At 31.0% G+C, this 22,778-nt stretch overlaps 1 protein-coding gene across 2 annotated transcripts; it reads right to left on the reverse strand.

The window, feature by feature from the left end:
• Nucleotides 1-5,233: 5,233 nt before the first annotated feature.
• LOC105257457 lies at nt 5,234-21,696 on the reverse strand. 2 transcript variants are annotated; one of them, XM_020029429.2, is made up of 4 exons: nt 21,364-21,696; nt 9,312-9,404; nt 7,626-7,712; nt 5,234-5,665 (listed from the first exon to the last, which is right to left on the reverse strand). In XM_020029429.2, exons 3-4 carry the CDS (start codon nt 7,681-7,683, stop codon nt 5,520-5,522), a joined length of 204 nt encoding a protein of 67 aa, XP_019884988.1. In that variant the 5' UTR covers nt 7,684-7,712; nt 9,312-9,404; nt 21,364-21,696; the 3' UTR covers nt 5,234-5,519. The 2 variants fall into 2 exon arrangements, with proteins under 2 accessions (XP_019884988.1, XP_011266388.1); XM_011268086.3 differs by having other exon boundaries at nt 7,596-7,712.
• Between the last annotated feature and the right edge of the window lie 1,082 nt (nt 21,697-22,778).

The following is a 22,778-nucleotide window of genomic DNA, read 5'->3' on the forward strand; positions in this document are numbered from 1 at the left end:
GCTACGTCTTATACCATCTGTGTATAGTACGTCGACGTATTCTGGCTACTTTTTGAAATATTAATTCAAACATTACAATATTTTTCTCAGCAACAGGATTGTATTTGTGTGTGTGTATGTATGTATATGTATGATTGTATGTATGTATGAATGTATGAATGTATGAATATATGTAAGCGTGTGATTATTTCATTACTGTATGCTTGCATGCACATATATTTATAAGAAAAAGATTAGAAAGTACGTACGTGAGCTTATGAAAAAGAATCATGTTTAAAAATCTTTTCTTTTAATCTCTCTTGTGCATATCTCTGACGGTTCGAATCGTACATTTGTATATATATATATATGCTGTGTATATACGCATACTGTTTATATATAGTATCAAGTATCTTAAAAAATATATCTATATAAATATTTTATTATCTAATTTATAAGAATGTGAAATACTTTTCTATCACGTGACTAGATATCAATTCAAAATATACTACGGTATATTAGCTTATTTTTTAAATATTTGTGCAAGATTTATATATATATATATATATATATATATATATATATATATATAATGTTATCTTGACGTTAATTAAATTTAATATAATTTATTAGTGTAGTTTATTTGCACATTCTCGCATATTCTCTCAATGAATACGAACCGACAGAGAAATAAGTGCATCGTCCAAGAAACTTGATACCATATAAAGTTCAATCGCGTAATATACGTGTAGCAATTAAGTTAATATATGCGTTCACACAGAAGCTTAATGTGTTTCTCGTATATTTTTCTGTTTTGTCTTATGATGGAAATTACAGTCAGTAGAATAATGGAGTAAGGGCACGAAATGAATTAGGAATTAATAAAAGCCAATTATTAAAGGGCAGCTTGCACACAACACACTTTATTTCATTCGCCACGAGTTCCTGCGATAGTTAAGTGTATGAAAATTGGTACTAATCTCTTATTCGTTATTAAGCGTTGTACATTACTTAGATAGACATGATCAATTGTCAGGTGTTATGGCATCACAAAATATAATAATTATTAATATGATTGATAGCATTATTATTATTATTATCATTTGGAAATGATTTACAAAATAAATGTACAAAGCTGTATATCATACTGATTTGAAAATGTCTCTGTTATCTCTTTCATTATCATTTATTCCATTTCCCAGATACATACAAAGTGTATTTATTCGATAAATTTTCTCATAAAAACCTCCTAACAGTTAATTAAACAATTTTCGAATAAAATTTTATATTCTTGATTACGTCACAAAATATGTCTTTGCTAGTTTAATGTTATTTCTTGATGATTATTATTGACGATATTGCTTCGATAGTGATTTTTAAAAGACGCTTTTACTATTTAATACTTAACTAATTTAATCAGTTTAATTAATTGTAAAGGAAAAGAAATTATGATAGAAGAATTTGATATCATATAATAGTTTATTCATTACAAACGCACAAATGAAGAAATAGTACGTCATTAATACATATAGCGATCTATCAAGTTGGTCATTTGTAGATGTAGTATCGCACGGCATCTCTTCTACTTTTGATAGAGATACAAATTATCAAGTGTATATAATCGTATAATATGCACAAAGTGTGCCGCTTGTACGTTGAATACAATAATACTATATTTAAAATCTATAAAATAAGCGCTATGCGCTTTGCAAATGTGCGTGGAGCTCTTTGTTCTTCTCGATATTATAAAATACGTATAAATACGTATATATTTAAAGTCCACGATAGTGGATTTCACGCGCGAGGAATATTTACGTGCGAGGTCACCGGTCGTGTCAAGACTCTCCAACGCGAGAGCCACTCGAATTAATTAATAATTCCACCAGTCGAGTCTTTTTTATTATCTCAATTTTGATTAAAATCGAATTATGGAATCTATTTGTTATTCATACAGTTACACGTAGATATTACAGCGACTATATAAACGCAAATTTTCAATAGATATATACAATAATGAAGAGATTAAAATATTTAATCTTGAACAAGTTAACTCTTGATGTTAAAATAAATTTTCTTTCCAGTCCATTTCGCGGATTAGAATATACATATAATTATAATATAAATCTACAAGAATAATTGACTATTTAGATAAAAATTCACATTATACAATGATATTTATATAGACTGTAAATATTGAGAATACAAGTCTACTTTTTTTATATTTAAAGACAAATAAGCCATGTATTAACTCAGGTATTTTCACAAATAAAGAATATAATACACGTTGAAAAGTTTATTCTTATTTTTATTGTTTCGTTGTTGATTGACAACCGGCCGTTTCGCACTCATCAGATTCTTCTAACGTGTTATCCACAATATTTTTTTTTATTCACGTCACAACAATATATATAGCTCTCTAACACATAGAATTCCCCGAAGCTATATAATTCTTTTTCGAATTGTGATACATTTATATATTTCTTATACGAGAAACATTTTCGCAATTACATGACAAATTTAAAATTAATTTTTGTGTAAGGGACAGACAATTATCATTTGTTGTAAACCTTTAGCTTTCAACAAATATCTTTATATAATTGCGTAAAATCTCTCGATTCTTTAAAAAACAAGGCTTCAGGAAAATTCTCTGCTCTAACAACAAATATTCATTGTTCTATATGTATTAGTTTTTCTATAGGTTGATACCTTCAGATCAAGGCTCAAGTACAATCTCAGTTCGGAAGTACATTATAGAATTTGGTCAGAGAAAATTCTTACACATTATACTGAATGAATCGTAGTCTCGAGATTAGCTAAAGTACTCCATTAATTACGTAGATGTATCGATGAAGTCCAAATCTAATGAGAGTGTACATATACGCCATAGAGGAAATCGTTTGGACGTATCCGATGTTTGTGCAAAAACAAACGCGTACAAAGTAAATATTACTTGCGCAAAATTGCTCTCAATTCTCGACGCTTCATTTTAAGTGTAAAATTTCCGCAAAACTTTAGTTTTTCACTTAATTATTGCGTTAACGAGCTCAACTTTGAAAATTTGTTGTCGAAAATTATTGTCTTCTTTAAAATTACTTTAAATATTTTATGAGGTTCTGTTGAACAAGAATCTTTATTTATGTACTCAAGTGTTTATATTTTATTTCGAGATCCATTTATAATTTAAAAAATAATATTTGTAGATTGTAATCTGTATGTATGTATTAAATCATTAATTTTTTAAAATAATTTGATAAACCATTTCTTTTTCTGACTTTAAAATTTCATTTTCCCTTTTTTTGAATATGTTTTAAAAATTGAAAAAACTGTATGGAAGGACAGCGCGATTGAAAGTAATTTTCAAAGCTTTACTCGTAAATATACGCGCGTTTTTATAGAAAATTGTATGTTCCACGGAAAGAAAGCATCAGTTGCAAAAGACTTAATAATGCGAAGTGCTGTCGAAGTATTGATTGAAACGTATAACAGAATGATTTCTGAAGGAATGAAGCAATTTTCTATAGTCATCGGATAAAGAGCAAAAGAATACGAGATTGAAAATTTTATTGTAATGTGATAATATTACGATATAAATGGATCTCGAAGCGTGAAAAGCACAGATAAAATTAATTATGATAAATGATTGATGCGATCAGGACTATCTAGCCTAATATAAAGTATAGATCTCTTGCATTTTGAAAAAAACATAAAGCCCGTAATTAGAGTATCTGTGGAAAAAAAGAAGACAAAGATTTTCGATTGTTATAAATCATTTCTTTGTTATAAATCTTTTCGAATGAGACTTGTAGCCTTTGTAATTTATGGCATGATAAAGGATCAAATTGCGCGATTCGTGAATGCTCGTGATACGTAATAGTCGTAAATCACTGCAATTTCATTGGAAGAGAGAATTTTCTGCTTGGGAGCTCTTTGATGAGACTCTTTTATTTGTCCCAAGCTGAAATACCAAATGAGTAACAAAAACGACATTCCGAGCGGCAGCATTCTCGTTCACAATCAGAATGCCCACATAATTCAATTGCTTAAAATAGACATTAAATATATTACATAAAATATATATTAATTGTTAGTTTCATACTCAATGAGAAATATGATTCAAATTGTTACATATTTTAATAAATTTTTCGAAAAATATTAATAAATCACATGCTTGTTGTAAAAATACTTGAATTGGAAAAGAATCACTAAAATCGTAAGAATTCAATATTATTGTAAAAATCGAAAGTGCATTTTTATAAAGTTGCAATAATAATCGGCAATGCAGTGAAGCTCTATTTTTCCAAATTGAGGATTGTGTAATTCTAAAGTCACATTGAATTTTTTTCGATCTTATTCTGATTATTTTAATTCTCGCGAGCTTCAAAATCGAGAATTTGTAGTAAAAAATGAAAAATCCTTTCTCTTTTATTAAAGTCAATTTTTCTTTTTGTTCGACATTTAAATTTGCAAAATTACATATTTAAAAATTACATATTTTCATCAATATCAATTGATTTTAGGGCGTGTCTTTCTTTTCTTGTTCTGTTGATTTGTTCTGTTAAGCAGTTAAACTGCCTAGCACATAATCGTCCTTCATTCTGTATGGCGCGCTTAACTAGTTAGTAATCTGTTGTCGTCTTTTAGAAACATTGTTTTAATACTGTTAGAAGATCTTTTCGAGGATACGTATAGACAACAATAGTCCATGGATTACACGCTTACACATACACCACGCCACTAGAGATACAAAGCTCAAATACGTTCAGAAGAAATCACAATTTATTGAACATCAGAGTACTACTACTTACGGTGCTGTTTTCAAACAGCCGCTATTACGTGTTGCAAATCCGTGTTGTCCTTTCTTTAGGTAGACACTTTCATCAAACTTTTAAGTCTTTAAGACAATTTCTTCCTTTCTCGAAAATCTCTTTATTTCTTGTCAATGTAATGGTGCGAAAAGTATCCTCTCTTACAGGAAAAGACCAGGCTACAATTCCATAACGCGCGATATCAGCTGAATACGCATTACGCGAACGAGATACCGAATGTATTTCACAAAGAGGATAGGAACAGAATGGTAAAACTTTAAATTTAAAGGAGAATCGATATTCCTCCTTCTAAATAAGTACCTCGTTCTCCCTAGTTTTATAATACACGCGATATATATTCTTCCTTCGGTATATTTTGCAAGTTTGACCGATTTAATTTCGATAATTTCGAAATATCGAAATCTTTATTTAAAAATTTTTATCTTTTTTCCTTCAACTGATTTTTTTTTTTAGAAAGGAGATATAATTTAAGATTTTTTATTTTGATGCGTGTAAAGCTGCATTCATATTGCTTATGTTAATGTAGCATATACTTTGCATCTATGACTTTCGTATGACTTCCAGAGGCTTTTCCTCTGTAACAGAGTACGCAAGAATTCAGACGGTGATGTAGTAAGCCCGTGGCTTGCCTCTCGACGAGGTTGGACTGAATAGTATTCCCGGTGTCGTCGGGCTAAATGACCAGGACGCCCACGAAGGCGGCGGAAACATACGTCAGGAGGTGTAGTATCCTTCATGTCGCTTGCGACATTTTTCACGGGCGATGTAGCACAGCGCTATGGTGATCAGGATCGCTATGGTGATCCCCATACCTATGCTGATCCAGATGATCTCCTCATTTATGCCACTGTAGCCTTTTCCTAAAACCACACACTGAATTTATCTCGCAATTGTATTATATTTTCTTTTTACACGCTTTTTACACGCTTTTTCTGATGCGATTCAAATGGTACAATTCTTTCTTGAATAGGAAACCTTTGGATAAGTCTTTTTGTCTGTTATAAATGTAAAATTTTGTGGCATGTAAAAAGAAGGGAATTTTATCATTATGAAAAGAGAATATCACATTAGTTTCTTCATAAAATTAAAGCGATACATGTTTTTATAATAATATTTTATCACGATGTTTTTATAATAATATTTTACCACATGTTTTTATAATAATACTTTTACCACGATACAAAATTGTACACTTAAAAAAAGCGTAAAAGCATGATTGACATGCAAGGAAACATGATTTGCGAAAACTTTATTCCATATATTGTTTCCATTTTCATATTCATGTTGTATTTAAGTTTGTTGTAAGCTATCTTTATAACTTGTCGCTGTATGAGACCTGGTTTTCCGCTTGTCATAACAAGTAAGCTTGTCTCGTTTTAAAATGAACTTGTGGAAGATTGATTGAGAAAGATATTTAGATATGAGCTTGCGGTGGAAGCACAATTTAGGAAGATTTAGGAAACATAACGTAAGCTTCTTCAATCTAAACTCAAGATCCTATATACAAGTTCATCTTAAAGCTACGAATACTGCTTTCGTGGAATTGTTTCTCGATGAAATAATGTCGCGTTTTGCATTAAATTTTATAAAACGAAAATGTCACACATTTGTTTCAATTTAAATAATTTTATTTTGTCATGTGATTTAAATCTTATCGTCTGAAAGGAATTTGTGCGCTTTAATATTTTAAATCTCCATAAAGATCGATGATCATGTTGAAGTAAAATTTGAAACAAATACTTGGAAAAAATCCAATCGTTAAGTAAATGCTGAAGATCAAGGTGAAATGTTATTTGTAAATTATGAATGAAAGAGAGAAAGAGAACCTGGCCCAGCTCACTGCCAGCTGGCCCAGGATCAACATATTTGTAAATTATCCACTAAATCAGCGCAATTCCGGTCACATTATTGATTACACTGACAATTTTATCCGTTGCTGCCAAAAATGAGCCTTGTAACTATCTAGGGATTTGTGTCATGTGATAGAAGATTGTTTTTCCAGTTGTCTAACGTATTATAGTGGCGTAATAATTTAGTATTGTGTATATGCACAAGCTTTTATGAAATATGCTCAATTTTGTATGCCCCAATTCAGTTTATTCGAATCTTTCATATCTCTTGCATATTTTTAAAAGAAAGAATAAATGTAAAATGTGAATTTGTCAAATATTGATATATATGACTTTATTTTATGTAATATATGAGATATATCTTGTGTAGAAAAATTATATATTATAGAAAAATATCTTGCGTAATTAAAGCACACTGAAAATTCACGCAGCCAAGCTTTGAAAGAAATAAGAAGACAACATTTCAAATAACAATTAACAATTTTGAAAATAAATTGTGTATTATAGTAAAATAATTTTAATATGTTATAGAAAGACATGAAAAATAACATTAATATATGCATCCTCTTTTTTTCTTCGAAAGGACTTTAAATTTACGTTGAGAAAAAAAATTTAGTACTAAAAAATAAATTTATTTTCGCGATATATATGTCGCGAGAATATAAAAGAAATTATTTTTATTACTGAAATAATATGAAAATTTTTCATATATTCATGCGCGATATAATAATACTATAGTTGAGAAAGAAAAGTCCTCTCAACAATTGAACAGAATTACGCCACCAACTGCTAACAGTTTGTTTCGCGCCACAATCATACCGAAGCAATTTCTGTTTACATTCATTTACATTGATAAATGCACAATGACGAATTTACGTGCGCAGAATGTCACCGTTAACATCAAAAATTGCTTTGGTGCCGACGCGGCCATCATATATACCTAATAGAACGATATCCACATCCACATTACCATTGTAGTGGGAGCTGTATATCCCGACTTTACCAGCGACTCGTCCACCGACCGGCATCTTTATATATTTTCTTCTCGATTTGTCACCTAGAAAGGAAATCTCCCACTTTATTGCAGACGAGGATTTAAAAGATACGGAACTGGAACGCGTAGTAATGTTTTCCCTTCCTTCCTGCTTCCGTTTACTTTTATCTTTTTTTAATATTATATATTTCATTTAATTTCCTTTTTTACCTTTCGCTTTTTCCGAAAGCTTTTTCTATTGTGTGTCTTATTATTTCGCAAATATAATATAGGAGTCTCTTGTTTAAACTCATCTTGTTTAAACTCATCTACTGTAAATCACAATTATTAAAACGTATTATATTTTATAAACTCTCTATGTTATAATTAATCAATTTTTCTAAGAAATTAAATAATGGAATTTATTCTTTAAGTCTTTATAAATTATAGACTAATTTATAAATTTGTTTTTTACTTCTGATATTCCATGTATAATAACGTGTAGAAAAAGTCACATTACATACATATAAAACTATAATTATTTAGCCTCATGTGCATAGAATATATGGAAATATATTTTTTTGAAGTTCACTGACAACTAAATTTCACTGACAATGATATTCGTCGAATATTCGTTGCACATTGAACTCCATTTTGAAGAAACGAACGGAAGTCACGGAATGACAAATAGAGGAAGCGATGGAATGCTCTTTATAAATCGACTTTTTTCTACTCTGTTTTTTACTGCTACATTATTTCAACGAAAACATAAGGATCTTTTTTTAACGACGGTGTAATTTGGAAAAGAAAATTTCGTTATTTCATATATACGAAAGCTGTTGTTTCATTTTATGACCAATTTTGTAATTGCAAATATAAAAATGCACATATTAAAAAAATAATTAAAGTATAATAAAAGAAATAATAAAAATAAAAGTATATTAATTTATGTATTAGATGCTCGCAATAATGCTCTTTATATATATTATTGGATAAATATGTATGTAAATGCATGTCTTTTCAATATCTTCTTTATCTATTTTAGATAAAAAATTAAACATATTGTACAATTTGCAATTTAGAAAAAGATATTTTACAGCAACGAAGTAAATATAAATTTTATAATTTTATATTTCTTTAAATATTTTATTTATGTTAGAATATTTATGCATCCATTCTATATATTGCTTTTATCGTCTATATGAAAATGAGGGTAATTCTCAGAAATGATAAATTTCCTTGAATTTCTTGCCTTTTCTAAAGTCTTTCTAATTTATCATTCCTACACAATCTGACATTTATTTATTGCTCGTGATTATTTATTATTTATCTCCATCTGACAGCAAACGTATTTAAGAATACGCATAGATTATTTTTTGCCGTTTCCTCGGTATCTTCAATGATTGATGCTATTACATACAAGGAGAAATATAAATCAAAGACTGATAAAAGCTTCCTGATTTCTTTGACTTCTCTCTCTGCTTCCCAATTTCTTACGGAAAGCTTTTTTCAGCAACGACGAAGTTTACGCCTCTGCGCAAACGTCAGCATCGATCAAAGGATTTGCTTGTTAGCGACACACCGATGAAAGTGAGTCTATCACCGTGTGGAAGAAGGTCGGAAGGAAGGGGTTGTCACATCACATTCTTTCTTACGACCTAGAAGAGACATCGTTATGTGTACCTTGTAGAGCCGAAAGCAGGGTGCTTTAGGTGCATTTCTCTTCAACCCCGTCTAACCGCCGAGCATTCTCCCCTTTGCGATTCGCTCTCGAAGCTGGAAAGTAAGTTTTCAGCTGATTACAATATGACTTTATTGTAATTAACCTTTGCTCTGAATCAGTCTGCTCTGAATTGAGCGAACACAATAATAGTGGAAATTACAATGACGATTATTCACGATAGACATATAAAATTACAATTACAATTGTTATTCACATAGTTATTGCATTTATTATGTAATGTCTATTATTGTGCAAAATTGCTGTATTGTAACATTAAAATGTGCATATATTAATATACAATTACATTGTACAGTATGTTACATTGTATTGAATTTTAAATGGTAAATTTAATTTAATTCAATTCTTTTTATCAAAATCATAATATAAGAATTCATTACATTTTTTTGCCTATAAAATGAATGTAATGAAAGTAAGAAAGTAGTACTTTGCATACAAATGTTGCTACTTGCTGTTAACTAAAATTAGAATTCGATACCGCCAAATTTATTTCTCCGAGCTTTTCTCGCTAAAATTTTCCCATATCTGATCTGAGCAAAGAATGAAGCGTAAGATGTAATCAAGCGTTCTAACACGATCTCGTGTTCTTTCAAGTCGAACGCTTCTTTAAACAGCACCGAAAGCGCTGCTTTCCTACGGTATAAAAAGATTATTGTAGGTGATTCCTCGATTTGTAATCTCCACGATCGAAGGTTTTGCGGGCACTTAATTGTGAAATCGGACTTCGACTTTAGTTGAAAAGCTAGCGAGAAACTAGGTTCTGCCAAAAAAACTTTGGTTTCTTTGCTCACCATAATAAAAATAAAAGAAATTATAGAAGACAATTGTAATCATAATTAAAATTATGCGATTAAAGATACAGAATATTTAAATTTACAAAATGTTGCAAAATAGTTTCTAAATAGTTTTTTGAAATGATAAACAAATTTTGTATGTGATTTTGTGTGTGAACTTTTTGTATGTTAACCTTTTTTACATTTCTGAAAATATATTTCAGTGGAGAAAAAACCGGTATATACTATATGCCATGCAATCGTTTATTTTAGAGAGAGTTTATGCCATGCAATCGTTTATTTTGCGATTCTAGAGATATTGATATCTTGAAAATAACAAAAAAATTGTGCCCGATTTGTTTTGTTCTCTGTCCATACAGCTTTTTCACGAGTATCTCGCGGATTAAATTCGACCTCGCTCGAAACCATCTCAGAGATTCGAACAGGAAAGCGTCTTTGGAATCTGGGTTCTAAATACTAGAATTCGAAATTCGCTCCGAATTGGTGATTGCGTTGTTCCAAAATTCAAGTTTCGGCAAACATGCGCCTGAACTCGAACTCCTTTTGCATTAGTAACAACGCGGAGTCTTGAACGAGCTCGATTCTTAAAATAGGTGATACCATGGCACGATTATTCCCTAGACGGCCTTCTTAATAAAGCTACCCGCTTAAGTAAGATCAACAAGTTAGCTTCGTTACCGCGTCACGTATACGCTCTTGTGTACGCGCTCAAGCGGTCCTTTGTTTTCCACAATTAAAACGCATTCTCGTCAACAGAATGGACCGGTATTCATGGACCGGGAATAGATGCTTTCTCGTTGTGTGAACCTTTTGCAACGACGGACGATTGTCACAAATGCACCCAAATGCATTTGGTGGTAGTAGTTATAGGGCTTCACCTGTCGTCGTCGTGCTTTGACGCGTCCGCAAATTGATCCGCGATGAAATCCGCTCGCGGTTTATTAATTAACGACGGCATTGTTTCTGAAAAGCTTCGTGGTGTGCGAATTTAACGAAGCGGTTGGCAAACTGCAAGTGTCGCGGTCTCTTCATCGTGGGAAATTCTGATGATATGGGGCATAGACCATTATCGCTTGATCGTACGTGAGGTACATTAAATTCGCGCGGTTATCTAATGAATGTCATCCAACAGAATATCACGGAAACATTTACATAATTATTATGCGAGGAATCAAGTGTAATGTAGGAAAATTTCATAGTTTTGAAAAGGAAAGAATTTATATATGAAATAAGAATTTATATATCACATATATTCTTGTATCATTCCCATATCATCAGAAAAAGATATTTATAGAAATATTGCTGTATGAAAAGTGCGCTTTAAACGATCTATTTAATTTCAGATGGAATATTAATTATAATTTTACGTACTGCGCATTTATTATATATTTTAGAATATCTAGGAGTATTATAAAAAATTCTACCTTAAATTATAATTTATATATGCATGTCACATACATTTCTGTATTATTCCCATATCATCAGAAAAAGATATTTATAGAAATATTGCTGTATAAAAAGTGCACTTTAAACGATCTATTTAATTTCAGATGGAATATTATTTATAATTTTATGTAAAACGCATTTATTATGTATTTTAGAATATCTAGGAATATTATACAAAATTCTACCTTAAATTATAATTTATATATGCATGTCACATATATTCCTGTATTATTCTCATATCAGGAAAGGATCTTTATAGAAATATTGCTGCATAAAAAGTGCGCTTTAAACGATCTATTTAATTTCAGATGGAATATTATTTATAATTTTACGTGCCACGCATTTATTATGTATTTTAGAATATTTAGGAATATAATACAAAATTCTACCTTAAATTATAATTTATATATGCATGTTACATACATTTTTGTATTATTCCCATATCATCAGAAAAAGATATTTATAAAAATATTGCTATATAAAAAATGCACTTTAAACGATCTATTTAATTTCAGATGGAATATTAATTATAATTTTACGTACCGCGCATTTATTATATATTTTAGAATATTTAGGTATACAATACAAAATTCTACCTTAAATTATAATTTATATATGCATGTCACATACATTTCTGTATTATTCCCATATCATCAGAAAAAGATATTTATAAAAATATTGCTGTATAAAAAATGCGCTTTAAACGATCTATTTAATTTCAGAGGGAATATTAATTATAATTTTACGTACCGCGCATTTATTATATATTTTAGAATATTTAGGTATATAATACAAAATTCTACCTTAAATTATAATTTATATATGCATGTCACATATATTTCTGTATTATTCTCATATCAGAAAAGGATCTTTATACAAATATTGCTGTATAAAAGATGCGCTTTAAATAATCTATTTAATTTCAGATGGAATATTATTTATAATTTTACGTACCGCGCATTTATTATATATTTTAGAATATTTAGGTATATAATACAAAATTCTACCTTAAATTATAATTTATATATGCATGTCACATATATTTCTGTATTATTCTCATATCAGGAAAGGATCTTTATACAAATATTGCTGTATAAAAGATGCGCTTTAAATAATCTATTTAATTTCAGATGGAATATTATTTATAATTTTACGTGCCACGCATTTATTATATATTTTAAAATATCTAAGAATATTATACAAGATTCTACCTTAAATTATAAATAAAATTCTTTCTTGAATTTTATCACAAATTATAGATCATTAAAATTTAAGAAGGAATATGTATGTTGCATAATATTCTTCCGCTTTTATAATTCCAATTAGCATTTATCAGAGAAGTATCTCTTGCCCGGAGCAATTTCATCGTTATTTTATATTTAATAAAAAGTTAGTTATTGAAACAGTAACCGTTTCAATTAGCAAAATTAGTGAATACTTTATTGCTCCGAGCTACAATGCCGTACGTTTGTGTCTGTGCAAGCATATCGATATTTAGCTTACAAGTAACAAGAGACGGTAGGAAACTATTCCGGAAAATGGAAATGGAATATAGTTTATTTATGCACAAGCTAACAGCCCTTAAAAGCAATTTTTATTATTTATATTGCATCGTAATATTTATATTCGTTAAAATATGCCAATCATTGTATCAACGAAAGTCTTCTCTTTAAATTTCTACATGAATTGCATATTTATTTAAAGAGAAAGAATATTATCCTCACATTTTTTTGTGTCTACTATTCGTTCGCAAATATCAAAATATTACTGCGAAGCTTGAATATCATTCCGATAACAGACATGTTAATTAACTGAGCTTAAAGCGGGTTTATATAATTCTAAACTTCAAACGGATTTAATTAGCTGAAACAACATTTCTCTTTATACATCAAAATGCTTATTTCCAAGTTATTTCGGTTGCTATTTCATCAAAAGCTTCGATAATTATCATTCTTATTGTTATTAAAGACGAAGCTACGAAGTACGCTCGCATTTAAATGTCACAATCTTTGCTTCGCCACGCAATTAGTGTACAAGGGGGGTTTAATAGCGAATAACTTCGCCAGTTTCAACATTAATTCGCATATGGTTCTATTCAGTTAAGATATTCATTTGAATATTCTGCGAGATTTTCACGTAGTTTTGATAATGTTACAATTCACACATACACACACAGCCAGCTGTGATTGCACGAATTCAATGGTGCTCGACATTCTTGGGAATCTTTCGAGCTGTGAAAACGAAAGCTAATCTCGAAAAGCGACGACTACATTTTTTGAATAGTTGTTCTCTTTATAATTATATGACGAGTGTTTTAATGTATATTATTAGAAGATAGGATGCAAAGAGGATGACGAAGGTCTTTGTTTTAAAGACGTACATCGTTAATGAGTGAATAGTACACGGTGGTTGTCTCCGCGCGCGACAGGGAATGAGAGCTTTTGTCTACCGTTCCTTTGCGTGCCCTCGCGAATGCAATCGACAACGGCGTCTGGCGTTATTGTTCCACTCGTCAACGTCATTGTCAACGATGGGCCGCGTGCGGCTATTCACAATTCCTATTAGCAACGTATCTGCTCTCCTACGTTTGCCGTGTCTGCGATTGATCGAACGCACAACCTCTACATTAATTTTACGCTAAATTCCTTAAAAAAAATCCCTTGAAATCCATTAAAATTGTCAAAAATTCTCCATTACGTACTTGAACACTTCATTCTTTGATAAAGAATATCTTAATAAATAATATTTTAAAAAATAGTGATATATAAAAAATAATAATAAATATTAATAATAATGAATATTAATAAATTTATAAATATCTAAATTTTAAAAGAAAAAAGTATTATAAGAGAATTTAAAACTTCATATTTTTTTATCGTGAAGAAGAGTGCATATATATATTTAATATTTTATAAATTGAAATAAAAAATTGAAATAAAAATTGTTTAGTTAATAATTTTATTTTAAAAAATTCTTATATTAAAATGAAAAATATTCTTATATGCGCGCGATTTTCTCAAATATCTTAAAGAGTTTTAAAAATGTGGTATAGATACATACACATACCACCACCACACTAATGCAAACACAAAAGAATATGATCTGAAGAAAAAAGTTACTTTGAATATAGTACGACGATAAGTAGAATATGAAATTGTTAAGAAAGAGAAAAGAGAAAAAGAAGAGAAAAAAAATTAATTACTAAAGGAGAAAAAGAAGAGAAGAAAAAGAATAAGTTATTAAAAAAAATAAATTTTAAAACCTTTTCGCTCTTTTTTATATGTAAACTCCCATTGTAAACTCAACAATGGATATTATGTCACAAGAGGGATATGAATACTAGAAACTTAATTGTACATTGAACTCCATTTTCCGTTCGTTCCATGTCTATTTCGCGTGAATAATAGATCCCCAGGATGTTGTTGTTAAAAAGAAATTGCTTTAACCATTGATTTAATGGTTTTGCATTTAATGCAATTGCATCCATTGTCACGATAAATCACTCGATTCTGTAAATCATGTAAACAGTTATTCAAAAAATTTGTACAGTTTGAGAAATGCTGTGCAATTTATTTCTAACTTTTTCGTTTATTGAGATTTATTCGCAAATAAATTTGAGAAAAATTCTTTCATCACATACAAGCAATATAAATATAAATATATATTGTACCTCATCTTTCTTCTTTCTCATAATCATATTCTATTTATATATGTAAAAATGTATTTATTATGCATTCGCATGTAAACATTTTAATAACTTTATAATAACTTTATAATAATATAAGCTATAAATATGCATAGAAATATATCTTTAAATGCAATTTGGTTAATAATGCTGTGTTTAATCTTTTACTGGATGATGCAGCAAACATTACAATGTGCTCTTGGACCATAGCGCAGCTTGCATAAACAAGACGTTATCTCCAGATATTCTCAGAGCACGTACTTAAACTTTTCTGTTTAACTAAAAGCGGATAACTTCGCATCTCGGCACTAGGAGGACTACAGAGAATTATTGTTTACGATTAAACAAACTTTGTACTGAATTCTGATTTATATTTGAATAAAACGAGACTTTGCTATTATGAAATGTCAAGTATAATAATATAATAGTAATACTGAAACAAATAAAATACTGAAACAAATAAAAGTAATATTAAATGTGCAAAAAAGACTTTATACGAGAGTGAGAAAACTCAAGAAAAATTAGTAAAAGACAGAGGTTCAATTTTTTATTATTCTAGAATGAATGAGATTTTCGAAATGTTTTTGTTCGATACCCTTGAATAAGATTAAATCAAAACAATGGTCTTGTTATTCACGCAATGGCGTTATATTGGTGAAATAGGGAGAAATAACAACATATATACACGATATATACACGTATTATACGAACACTAGAGTCAGTCGAGAGTTAAGAAGCAAGTGCTGGAATAACATGGAGCGGAAGTGAGTATACTGTACGAGTATAGTGAAGTATATGCTTCAAGGGAAAGTGTCAGCAAGAAAGATGGAGGGAGAAAGAGAGAGAGAGGAAAATTATAAAAGCTAAAATGCATTTATGGTATTAAAATTGTTAATATTTTAATGTTCACTGTCTATGTTTGCGGGCATCTCTCCATCAGGAGAGAGAGATTTACCTCTTTCTGCATGAATTTGATGAGTTTAGAGATAATCTTGCTTTAGCGAATATTAAAACGCGAACTCAGAAGATATTAAATTATCAACGATATCAAGAGAGACGTAATATCGCAGTGGACGGAAAATTTCCGCTTACACTATATGATGCAGTTAACTTTCGTATTTCTATTGGTATGAATTAGCAGTAATTCTCTCAATACTATCGCTCATGACGAATCGTTAACGAGGCACATATATGCTTCTCCTCCTCTCAATTTCTCTCTCTTTGCCTTTTTCTTCCATATATATCGATGAAAACTTTTTCCAATATCGTGTTCATCGTATATAGGTACAGAAGCTTCAATAATTCGATTCATTTTTACATCGGACTATCCTGGAACTTTAGCGGTTCAGTTTCATGAATATACGGTTCCAAAGTCTCAGCGGAATTCGCAACAAAAAATTCGATGAATTTTTGTAATTTCACTTGATTGAAGAACATTTTTGCTGACCAGAATTTATTTCATATTGCGTTAATATTTATTTCAATTTGCGACTTTTGCAGATCGACGTTGATTTATTTTTCATTACACAATCGCGGAAAATGCATATATATATAATTTATTAAATATTCTACTCAAATGAATTCAACCGTGCGAGCGAAATTGAAAAGGCGCATGCATTAAATATTATTTTTTGATATATGAAACAAGAAATAAATGTTAGATTAAAATTCGATAAAGTCAACATGTAAATCTCTTGTAAATTTATACGGCGATAAAGATGAAACTAATTTGCGATAACGCCGCTGTTTAAATTTATTCTGTGTGACATGACATAGTTTTTAATTTTAGATACGTCGTATCAAGGCGGATCTGTGAAATTGAATAATAATATCCAGCTGTTTCTCTCTGTTATGCAAATTTCGTACGCAGCATCGAACAAAGTATGCATCGTAAAGTTATTCACAAAGTAATATTTTAATAAACTGCTAACGTTAACGAAAGTTGATAAATAAACTTCAAAAGTTGTGTTTCGATCTACTGTGCGTGTGCGCGTACGGAAGTTAATTATCGAACTCGGAAATATCCAATACTCGCACTTGCGCGCAAAAGTCTCGTCTGCGATTCGCAATTGAAACGAGCAGCCTCGTAAAAGACTTTCAACTAAGGGCATTTGAGGCTCCACTATTATTCCAGAAGTGCTAAAGTGCATGAATTTAAGAACAATTACTCGAGATAATGGAAAGCGCGTCTGCTTATCGCGTATTTCGAGCCATTGTCTCCTCTATCATCATGCCCCATTGATCTTTATCGATGACTCTTTTTGGGTGTCTATTTGAACGGTGCACTCGGAGAGAGGCTTTATTCGGCCGGGCTAAAAATACAACGCGGCGTCGCTGACGATGGCTAAGGTCGAGCCCGTGGATTTGGACAGATCGATGAAAATTCAGACACGAGGCGTTGTCCTCGGGCTCCAGACAGACCGACGACTGCTGCTCGCGTAAACGTGCTGTTACTCGAAATTAGAGGCCGTATCGTTGGTCAGCGCCGATGAGTCGATCAACCGAATCTCCGGAAATTCGTCGGAAATTCGCCGGAAATAGGATTACCCTTCTATTCCTCTGTCGCGAATCACCCCGCCGCCCATTCTCGTTGAACGGCTCTATGGTCGAAAATATCGCGATAATATTCACCGGTGCATCTCGATATTCTTTTTTGCGCCTTATGATAATATTATATTCAAAATTGATTTTTTAAAAAAAAAGCGAAAGGAGCGAAAGTTTTTTTTTCTTGTAAGCTCAACGTCTTCCTACACCGGAAGATTACTGTGCTCGGATCTGTGTTCACCCATCGGATTATAAAATGGAGATCTTATATGTGTAAATCTCTTCTAAAATGAAAAAAGGATTTTTATCAGTTTATTATAAAAATGATACTTTATCCATGTGACATTTATTAGATCGTATTTGTTGTTTGCTCATGTTTTAGTCTTTGTTTTAATTTTGTAAAATACAATTTTTAATAGAAAATTCTATTACGCGCAATTATGAAAGAATTACTATTGTTAATATTATAATAATATTATAATAGTAAAATTGCTTCTTCAACATGTTCTAGACGTAACAATCTTGCGAATGCTCGCTATAAATGTCGCTTTACCGTCTCTAATATCTCTGGAGTGACATTGAAACCCTTATACGTCAGCCTATTCTCTCAGAGTTTCTTTTGCTAATATATTTTATATTAAGAGGATAAAAGGTCGTATGCTTTAGAGATTCGAGAGAATAATGTAAATTTAATCACAAATTTAATACCGAAAATATTTCACCTCAATATTTTTATACTATAAATAAATATACATTTATTATCATGAATGAATAATTATTATAAACAATCCTCTTTCTGTATAATTAATTATTTAAACTTTATTCACTGTTAATAATTTATGTCAGACAAATCCTGTGTCTATCAACGTAACAATTTCGGTAGCGGCACAAATGATTAATTGTTTCGCTGTGAAACGAAAACATATGTGAAATATCTCGAAATAACAAAGAATTGACAATTTATTCGTGATTTTTCACTGGAGTTATAACGCAAGGAACAAAATCAAAATCATGTTAAGTATGTATTTCTTAATCAAAGGCGGGCAGAGAGTTAAGATTGTGCCAGATAAATCGATTCATCTCGATCAGATGAGACTGCCATTCGCATCAAGTGCCTTTTACTACTCGATACGACAAGAAGCTGACGATTGTATGCCAAGTGGATCGCGTCGCTTCACGAACAGACATCATCGCATATATTACTCAGTAGTAAGTATGCGCGCTTCAGTCAGACGTTCTTAGCAATGAAAGCGTCTCTTATCGCTCGCTTCAAAGCAGGTGCTTTCGAATGGATGGAGATACAGAGCGTATTTATGGATTACAACTATTATGGAATATCTCGATGAATCATCTGACCATCATCGTGATCCGAACAGATGTTTTCGAGCTTTAAGCATAGATTTCATCACTGATCAACGCTGTCGGTTTACTTGTTGAATAACACGAACAAAAGATATTCGAAAATAATTTCGAAATTTCAACATTTATGACAAAAATCAAGATAGAATTTTATAAAAATTTTTTATAAAATTTTTTATAAAATTTTTTATAAAATTTTTTATAAAATGAAAACAATTTTTTTACTCTGTTAGAAAATTCTTATAAACTTCTCTTATAATTTTATGCATCGCATATTTTAATACATGTATGAGTATTTTAATGTGTATTTTACATGTATGCATATATTTTATTTTTTAAATGTTTCTGTATATTATATATAAAATTATAGATGGAATTCTATTTTGAATTTTGCAATAACAAATTATAAAATGGATTTAACTTATTTTATCAGTTTCGTAAGTCGCTTTAAAAGGCTTTTGTAATATGCTTTCATTATGTGCATATGATTGTAAATGAAAATTGAGATTTACTCAAAGTTGTAACACGGCACAAAATCAATATATATACTTGTTCAAATGAATTTTACGAATTTAATCGCTGCTTTCCACATGATCAAAGCTGAAACAATACAACACAAAGATAAAACAATTGGTACACGGACGTATGGAACTATTACAAATTTTAATTCACTTTTCAATAATAAAACACATACATATCTCACATTTCGTTATGTGTGGAATATATCGTGCCCTGTGGCTTAAAGATAAAAATGCAAAGCTCCATATATAATTTTACTTTGTAAAAAATAAAATTAAACTTTATAAAAGCTCAATATATAAATTTACTTTGTAATAATAAATTAATGAATTTTTTTACCACTCGTTATAATTAGAATATTATATGATAAGTTTAAAAAAGAAATTCGCAACATATATAAATCTTTATAATATTGTACAACATGTGTGGCTAATTGTACATCTTTTTGTGGCTTTAATTTTATTTTTTGGGGGAACTAACACATACAAATTAAGAAGTGCACAGTAGCTTCTCTCCCGGTGAGAACAACGCGCGCGCACGCGCGCATATATCACTGGGCGAGATTCTCGAATATAAGCTCTGCTTATCAAATAGATACTTGGCGAGTCGAGTCACACAAGGCAATCATCCAGTTTGTCAGCGTGTTAAAGCACAGCAGACAAGTAATATGCATACATATATATATATGTCCAACTGAAATATCGTTACCATCTACCACTGTCAGAAATGTATAGCGAAATCTTATTGCTTGTATATATATATATATATATATATATATATATATATATATATATGCTTGCAAAAGAGAAATGCATACAATATGAAAGAATTAAGAATCGCAAATTTTAGAATAAAGAATGGCAAATTTTATTTAATTAAACACCGAAAGACGCATTGTAATGACTTTATTCATATTATCGACAAATCTGAGAATATTTAAAATTATTATTTATTTTATTCATATTTTAAATGTAGATATTATTAGACATATAATTATATATCATATTAATTTTCAATATAATTGTTAATGCAAGTTATCTTTTAAAATAATTTTCAATTTTTCCCATAAGAGTTAAAAATGCACTTTACTATTTAATCTGAAATTAAATATTTAATCTTCTTTATAAGTTATATATTCACGACGCGTTAAATTACCGAGTTTTCATTGAAATCGCGTTTTAATTGCGATATTAAATAATAAATGAACAATAAAGAGAAAAAAAATGGGGAAGTGCCATCAATTTTGCACGCAAATATAAATATTCAACATGATGAACTGATAAGATTAGCATCGACCAACCATGAAATCAACTTTTGTAATATTAGATTGATTGCATTGCTACTGATCCAAGGTTTTTAAAATTCAGCGATTTTATCAGAAAAATTTCTATCAAGTTGATATTTTCCGATAATAGTATTGATAGCTACAATAATCTGGCATTAACCGACATGACCCGGGAATACCTGGGAATACGTGCGCGTAATACAAGCGAATAACTGAAGCTTACATCCTGACCCAGTTGCCAACAGTCAACAGATCTCGAGATCTAGGCGCCTAGGATCGCGGGGAATCGATTGCTCGGAGTTATTCACCGTTCGCAGCGTTCGCTGCAACACCAAGCAAGTCAAAGGAAGGAAATAACGAACCATTTCGGGTTGATGTCCAAAGACGCGCGGATTGGCGGTTCGAGCTGACAGCTTCGAGATTAGGGAATGAGCGATGTTGTGTCCTCAGACGATTGCTCAGGTGGTTGGTAACCACCTTGGTTAGCAAAACCAGGTGTATCTCGATGAATGTACCTAAGCGCGCCACGAGGTGTTGGCTCGCGATAGTGGTTTAACCGTATTAATGGCGCGACAGGAGCCACAGACGTGGTAGACGCGGGTGGGACGCGGTGCCGACTGAGTGACCCGGTGCCGCGCGAGACCGTTAACCGCTGGTCCAACGACGACGATGGCGCCCGAAGCGGGCGATGTGTAGGGAGGGCTTCCAAGCGAGTACTATGGGGGTGTGATAGAGAAACCACGAGAGAGGGATGCTGCGAGGGCTCTCCCGTGGAAGGGATGGTCGGTTGGGGAGAGAGAGAAAATTATTGGCTGGAAGAAGGAGCACCGAAGGAGAGAAATAGTCTAGGGAGAGGGATGACGATGTGGAGAAGGGTAGCGTACGGTGGGGAAAGTGCGTAAAGGGGTGGCAGGAGCGAGAATATGCGGGTGGAAGTGGAAATATGCGTGAACGAGGGTGAACGTTGGCCAAAGGCGCAGGATAAATAATTATTGTTTGTAATGCTAATGATTTTGAGATGCGTTCTGAAGTACTTTTAATTAATGTTTTTGATTTCTGACAACTTGTATTTGTATCTTTCTCTCTTAATTATTCTAAAAAGATCTTATGTGTGTATATATATATATATATATATATATATATATATATATATACACAGGGTGTTCCAGTTATCTACCGTCATCTTTCAAAGACAAATTCCTGGGATCATTTGAAGACGATGTTTCCTCGGCGAAAATGTCAATCAAGGCCATCATGTTTTGCATGTTCCCGATTTTTGTCATCATATATCTTTGCAATTAAGTCTTAAATTAAAACTCAACTAAAGTAAACTCTATTTAAAATTAATCAAAGAATGTGGTTTTGTTAATATTTTATTTCTGCAAAGCTTAATTTACGAAAAATCCCTTATTTTCAATCACTTATAATTCGAAAATTATTAGTGCCTCGACATTTTCGTTGAGGAAAAATCGTCTTCAGATGATCTCAGGAATCTGTCTTTGAAAGATGACGGAAGATAACTGGGACACCCTGTATATATATATTTATATATGTATATATATATACATGTACATTTTTTCTAGAATTTATTTGCTTCTGTATTTTCCTAGGATTATCAAATTGTGTAATCTTTTTATGTTTAAAATTTAAAAAAGTATCGAAAAATATATTACATTATAAAGATAGAAATTTATTAAACTTTTAACGCACATGTCGATATGTATTAATATCGACGCCTATGAAAAGCGAATAATGATTAAAAAAAAGAAAGAGGGGA

The sequence above is a fragment of the Camponotus floridanus genome, unplaced genomic scaffold, assembly GCF_003227725.1.
Source record: "Camponotus floridanus strain SB8 unplaced genomic scaffold, Cflo_v7.5 scaffold69, whole genome shotgun sequence".
Lineage (NCBI taxonomy): Eukaryota > Metazoa > Arthropoda > Insecta > Hymenoptera > Formicidae > Camponotus > Camponotus floridanus.

Coding starts and splice junctions, on each gene's coding strand:
- LOC105257457 (XM_011268086.3), bottom strand. CDS start 7,683: ATGCCGGTCGGTGGACGAGTCGCTGGTAAAGTCGGGATATACAGCTCC. Junction 5,666..7,595: donor TGTGGATATCGTTCTATTAG/GTATATATGATG, acceptor GTGTGGTTTTAG/GAAAAGGCTACAGTGGCATA.